The sequence below is a fragment of the Astatotilapia calliptera genome, chromosome 15 (genome assembly GCF_964374335.1).
Source record: "Astatotilapia calliptera chromosome 15, fAstCal68.1, whole genome shotgun sequence".
NCBI lineage: Eukaryota > Metazoa > Chordata > Actinopteri > Cichliformes > Cichlidae > Astatotilapia > Astatotilapia calliptera.
In genome coordinates this window covers 6161520-6167809 of record NC_137436.1, presented here as the reverse complement: position 1 = coordinate 6167809, position 6290 = coordinate 6161520, and the positions used below count along the sequence as shown (strand labels likewise).

The 6290-nt window shown below is 41.2% G+C and overlaps 1 protein-coding gene across 1 annotated transcript; it reads left to right on the top strand.

Moving 5' to 3' along the window:
• Positions 1-56: 56 nt before the first annotated feature.
• Positions 57-6287, top strand: wdr21 (WD repeat domain 21). The gene is made up of 13 exons (XM_026143635.2): positions 57-505; positions 636-763; positions 1020-1177; positions 1581-1663; positions 2241-2343; positions 2684-2827; positions 3031-3080; positions 3354-3433; positions 3672-3764; positions 3852-3949; positions 4027-4203; positions 4451-4565; positions 5683-6287. Exons 1-13 carry the CDS (start codon positions 411-413, stop codon positions 5889-5891), a joined length of 1533 nt encoding a protein of 510 aa, XP_025999420.1. The 5' UTR covers positions 57-410; the 3' UTR covers positions 5892-6287.
• The last annotated feature ends 3 nt before the right edge of the window (positions 6288-6290 follow it).

Here is a 6290-nt window from a genome sequence, read left to right as displayed (position 1 = left end):
CTCGCGGAGAAACTCACCAATAGCTGTCTAGAACGTCAGACATTATTGTTCTCAATGGACCAATGAACGCCGTGTGGAGGCGGGGATGGCGTGGCTGGACGTTACTACACGGGAGTTAGCTAGCTAGTGACTACTTACTTTCACGTTAGTGCCATGTTATTAAGAAGGTAAACCAAGCACAGTATCAACTCAAAGTTTGTTTATCGACCTATAAATACGTCGTTTACTTTAATCGATGGTGAATGTCCAGCAAACGTGTCAAAACGTGTGTAGAAAGATGTGCAGCTAACGTTAGCCCAACGGTGTTGATGGTAATCTGCCTGTAAACACCTGGACTGCCAAACACAGAGAAGTGAATGAAAAGCAACACGCCGTCAGGACCATTTTACTTCTAGACCGAACCATAAGAAATGAGGAAGTGGAACTGGCGAGAAGGACAGCGACCGCACACGCGACAAGGTGCTGGTCAGCGCCGTGGATGGCACCGAGGAAACCGACAGCAGTGGTAGCTACGTTAAATGACACTTATATCACGTTAAAGTATGGAGCATGTGCCATACTAGAATACAGTGTTTGTAATGACAGTGATCAGTATGTCAGTATCATTGTTGTGTGTGTGCGTTTCCTGTTCAAAGGTATGAACGTGATGATGCAGGGCCCTCACACAGACCATCTCAGAAGCACCATGCTAACCAACCTGCCTCACATTCCTCTTCTTCCTTGCCTTCCTCGTCTTCTTCTAACGCCAGCAGTGCTGCACCAGGTCAGTAACGTACAGCATTGAAAGTACACGTTTGCGTTGGAAGCCCCCATTTCTTATTATTAAAGGTATCAGAAGAGCACAACACTTAAATTGAACACATATGTACATAAACAGTAGTTTTACATGCAGTGTCTTGTCCAGGAGCACTTAAAGTAGAAGGATATTGACAGGAAAATTCTTGTTGTACACTTGGAAAATCAAATAGATGCAATGAAAGATGCACAAGCCTAATTTTTGCCTCCTTTTCTCCTGCCAGAGCTGCCAGGTTTCTATTTTGACCCAGAGAAAAACCGTTACTTCCGGCTGTTGCCCGGGCACAACAACTGTAACCCACTAACCAGAGAGCAACTACAACAAAAAGAAAGAGAGAAGGAGAGGAACAAGATGTTGGCAGAAGATGAAAACACAAGAAAAGTAAGTCTGTCATCAAGGGTGGTAGGCAAATCTTTTTAATCTTCTTTGTCTTTTAGCATTTTTATCATATTTATTCTTTAAGATTCCATTAAGCTTTTTCCTGTTGCTGTAGACAGACACAGTCATCTGATATGCTAAAGTTATGCCCTCTAGATGAAAGCTTACCATAAACCTCCTGCAGTGTACTAAAGGATTATGGCTATGGCAGCAGCTGTAATGACATCATCACAGTACAGCATTAGAGCACAACTGCAAACTGTGTAGGAATAAAACACTTGAGATCACAGTTGATCTTAGCAGAAGCACATGCTTTTCTGCAATCCGGGACATAAATGTTTAAGAAGTTGTAAAGAAAGAAACCTTGGTCGTAAACATGTACGCACATTTTCCTTGTCATTTACAGAAAGCACCAAGAAGAGGACTAAACACTTCGCTGCTACTTCAGAAACGACATCTAGGTGTATTACCTGAGCACTCCTATTGCAGGTACTGTGTCACAGCCCTGCAGGCACGCAAAACTCAACATAACACTGTTTTTCCCGTGTCCTAGCCACAGCTGTAACGGATTATGGGAAACAAAGAGAAACTTTAACGCTAATCAGTTCTGCATGTGTAGAGTGACTTTTCTTCTGAGCTTTGCTGGCCACTAATAATGATGCTAATATATTTAGACAAGTTATTTTAAATGGTAATAAAAAGATGGAGAAACATGCATAAATGCAGTCAAAGAAAATACTCTGCATCACTGGGAATGATATGAATAAATGGAAAAACAAAAAGTAATGAAATGCATATGAGGAAGTTTCTAGTTCTTTTTATCCTACAGGCAAACTGTCTAAATAAATACATAAATTACTACAGAGACACTGTCAGAAAGCTAAGAGAAAAGTGTATCAATTATCCTGGGTTAGTAGATTGTCTGCAGACAGTGCTAGTCTGTTACTATGGTTACTGTTGTGTGTGTGAATGGGAGAATGACTGAATGTAGTGTAGAGCGCTTTGGGGTCCTTAGGGACTAAGTAAAGCGCTATACAAATACAGGCCATTTACTGTTTGTCTCCAGGCTCGTCCATGAGGTGAAGGTCAGTGAAATGAGACGCCACAAACTAGAGATCCAGAGCACAGACAACAGCATCTCAAACACCGACAACTTCAGACTCATAGTGGTGAGAACACACACAAACACAGTGCAAAACACATGTTTCAATAGAATAAATGTTTGTTATAGTTGGTTTCAAGGGAGGGAGAGGGAGTAAGAACAGTTTGCTTCATCCAGAGGATGATTTGGGTCCACCAAGGCCCTGTGTATGATTTAAAAAAAAAAAAAAAAAAAAAAAAACAACAACAACAAAAAAGATTGTTTTGAATGTTAAACATTGACGTTAGAGTCCTTTTTTTTTTCTTAATTGCTGGAAATGAACACAGTAGGTTACCTTTAAATATGGCCTCTATCTGTACTTGATGATGTGCATATGCTTTGTTTCTTTGTTGCCATTTCTTTTTCAGGGGGATTCGGCGTGTGAGCGAGTGTTCACAGTCAACGATGTCTCTCATGGCGGCTGCAAGTATGGCATCATGAACTTCAGCAGCAGCAGCAAGGGGTCTCTGTCTGTGGAAATGTGTGATAACCTCTACTTCACTAATCGGAAGGTAGGAGCATTTCTTTGGAGATAAAAGACCCTCCCTGAATACAAAGAATATGTTTGCATTTTTGTAGTTTCTATTTAGTACACTGCAGGAAATAAAAATTAATTAACTCACATTAATCTTGGAGCCTGTTTTTATGATGTGTCTACAAACACTTTGTCTGTTTAAATAATATTAATCACTCTGATCTGGTTAACATGTTTCAGGTCAATTCCATCTGCTGGGCTTCGGTAAATTACCCCGATTCTCATGTGTTGTATCCTTCCACAGTTTAATTAGAGCTCTAACTCTAGTTCACTTAACCTTCAAATAAAGGGCTTAACCTGGCAACAAAGATCACTTATAAGTTGTCCTTTTCATTTGCATTATTTGTGGATTCATACTGCTGTTGTTTCTAAAAGAATACACTTGGTGACTATCATCAAAATGGTAACATTTTAGCTCTATAAAGTGCACACCTGTGTCACAGCGTGTCATCTCTTCACTGTTTTGGTGAAACTTGTATGTCCTTGACTGAAGTAACTATCAGGCTGTGTCTGGTGGGAGTAGCAGACACCCCTGGCTGCGTGAGTTTACTTCCTGCTTCCCTCTTCAGCAACTCCAACCCAGGTTTGTCAGGGTTCTTGCGCAATATGCAGCAGTCACATTGCCCTTCTGTAGTTCATTTGTGAAGGACCCAGGTAGCAGTATGGTAAAACATACTATTCAAAGAAGCTTCTTCAGTCTTGGAATTATTATTCTAGAAGACTTTTATTTTGAAATATGTTTTGAAAGCAGTTTTGCTGTTGTTGTGTACCTCCCCATTACCCTCAACACCCTTCTCCTCTTACTTCTTGTACTCCTTCAGATCAGCCTGGGATGCTGTGCAGCTTTAAGATATCCTCAGCCTGGTCTTGTGCTTGGTGCCTCAACCCCCAGTTTGACAAGACGTTCAGCACTGGTTAGTAGTGCAGCTAAACATTTTTGTCGTTATAGAAAGGAGAAAATTACACATCTAAAATAATCATGTTTATGTGTGTGTTGACAGGCCTGTCTCGTAGAGTGATTGTGAAGGATGCAGAGACGGGCAGAACACAGACGTACAGCGTCGGCAGTGATGTCCTGGCTCAGCAGTTTGCCCTTAGGGTGAGGCATTTGTAACTTTAAAGTTGTTGAAGCACTCTGTAAGAACACCATGCTAAAGAACACCTTTCCGTCCACAGGTTCCTGTCCTGTTTAACGGTTGCAGATCGGGGGAGATCTTCAGCATCGACCTCCGACAGCGCGGCCGCAGAGATCACAGCTGGAAGGCCAGTCGCTTCCATCAAGAGTCAGCCATCACCTCTGTACGCGTCCTGCAGGATGAGAACTACCTGCTGGCTGCTGACATGCTGGGCCAGGTCAGGTTCTTGACTTGACTCTTTAATTTTCTTTTTTTTTTTTTTACAGCAGATAATACTTTCAGGTTCTTAATTACAGGTATTTTACTTATGTTTTAGCCTCATGCGGAAAGACTTGGTAAACACAGAACCATCAGGCCATACTGACAAACTGTGGTAGAAAATATCAGAAAGGAATAATTTGAAAAAGGTAATAATTCAAGGATAGTTCTGTTGAGCCTTTGTGTGTTTTCTAATTTCTTTGCAGATTAAGCTGTGGGATGTGCGAGGCACAAAGCCAGTGCAGGAGTACAAAGGTCATCATAACGAGCATGCCTACCTTCCCATCCATGTCAATGAGTGTGAAGGGCTTTTGCTAGCAGGTAGGAGAGGATAAAACACTCTCAACACTCAATACTCTCACTGGTATAGGGCTGCCACAAACGATTATTTTGATAGTTGACTAGTCACCGATTATTTTTGCGATTAGTCGACTAATCAGATCATCATCCATTGGACATAAAACTACAGCTTATTGCACCAGCAGCATCTGCTCTTATATAACTATCATTACCTTACAGCTTTAAGTGTTTAAGGTCTGTGCTAACTAAAAATAAAGAAAAACAAGATGATAGTTTATTAAATTTGAATGAAATTTGCAGATTGTTTCAGTGAAGTTTAATAAACTCCTTGCTATCTAAAATATAACAGGACACTGGAGTATATTCTCGAGCATCTCACACTTCTGATAATCAGTTGTCTGCTTGACTTTATTCAGCTGTGTAAAAACTATAACTTTAATCTCAGCCAAACCGATTTACTCAGGAACAAATAAAATACAAAAAAAGCCAAACAATAACATTTGTAAGTTATCTAAGTGACTTATATATCATGTTTAACCTGAGTAGCGAAAGACGGCGGTGGGTTTGAAAACGATTTGCCGGGAGTCCGGTGTTCTCACGGCTCTAGTTAGCCTAGCCCCCGGCTAGCTATCGAGCTAGTGGGTAACAGACGTCTCCGAAAACGTCGGAGCGCTTTTGAAAATATGCGGTGTCTTGATAAACTGAGCAGATATTTGAGGTTTACACAGCTACATTCTCGCCTGAAAATATGTTAAATGTTTATTTTGTGACCCATAAAGAATAACAAGAGTAATAGTAAAACTAAGTAGCTACCGCCATTGTTGGAAACTGAGCTGGGCTGCGCTATGAATTCTGGGACAGAGCTACTTCTTCTTCGGGGTTTAACGGCAGCTGACATCCTTGTACATGCAGTGCTGCCATCTTCTGTTTCAGTCCGTTATTACACTCTTAAATCCTGCTACTTATTCCTGCGTCTTTTGTGATCTTACAAAGCTTCAAACGACGCGTCGACTATTAAATCAGTCGTCGACGATTTTGATAGTCGACGTAATCGTGACTAGTCGACTAATCGTGGCAGCCCTACACTGGTATAAACCTTTTTTGCGTGCAGTTTCAATGTTTACCATCCTTTCTACAGTGGGTCAGGATTGCTACACAAGGTTATGGAGCCTTAAGGACGGTCATCTATTGAGAACCATCCCATCACCCCACCCGGCCGCAAACGACTTGATCCCAAGTGTTGTGTTTTCATCTAACCTGGGTGGCAGCAGGGGCCTCCCCGGGCTGCTCATGGCTGTCAAACACGACCTCTATTACTTCCCATACAACACTGACTACCAAGAATGAGGAGTGCTGAGGCCAGCTGTATCACTGTGTATTTGAGAGTGTGGCTGGGTAAAGATGTTATGTGACAACCATTTACACTAAATTTAGACTGAAGTGGTGACCTCAAAGAACTGCTTTTAAATTTCATGGGAGTTGCCTCATCATACACATGATCGTGTTTTTGTGCCAAAAGGAAATGGAAGTGCTGCATTCACATGTGCACACCGGTACAGTTCGGTTTTCCTTACTGTTCTTTTTACAGAAGAAGTGCACTTATTTTAAACACAGCTAACCTTGATTGTTACTGGAAATAAGGGTGCTGGGATTGAAATTTGAAAATGATGATACTTTTTGTTTACTAAATCAACATGTTTTATAGTCTTTGTTGATTCCCAGTAAAGTTTATTAAAAACCTTATCC

Excerpts from the sequence above, each read along its gene's own strand:
- wdr21 (XM_026143635.2), top strand. The coding sequence starts at position 411 with ATGAGGAAGTGGAACTGGCGAGAAGGACAGCGACCGCACACGCGACAA. Across the intron at positions 1,178-1,580 it reads AAGATGAAAACACAAGAAAA|AAAGCACCAAGAAGAGGACT; the intron begins GTAAGTCTGTCA and ends TGTCATTTACAG. Across the intron at positions 3,434-3,671 it reads CTTCAGCAACTCCAACCCAG|ATCAGCCTGGGATGCTGTGC; the intron begins GTTTGTCAGGGT and ends GTACTCCTTCAG.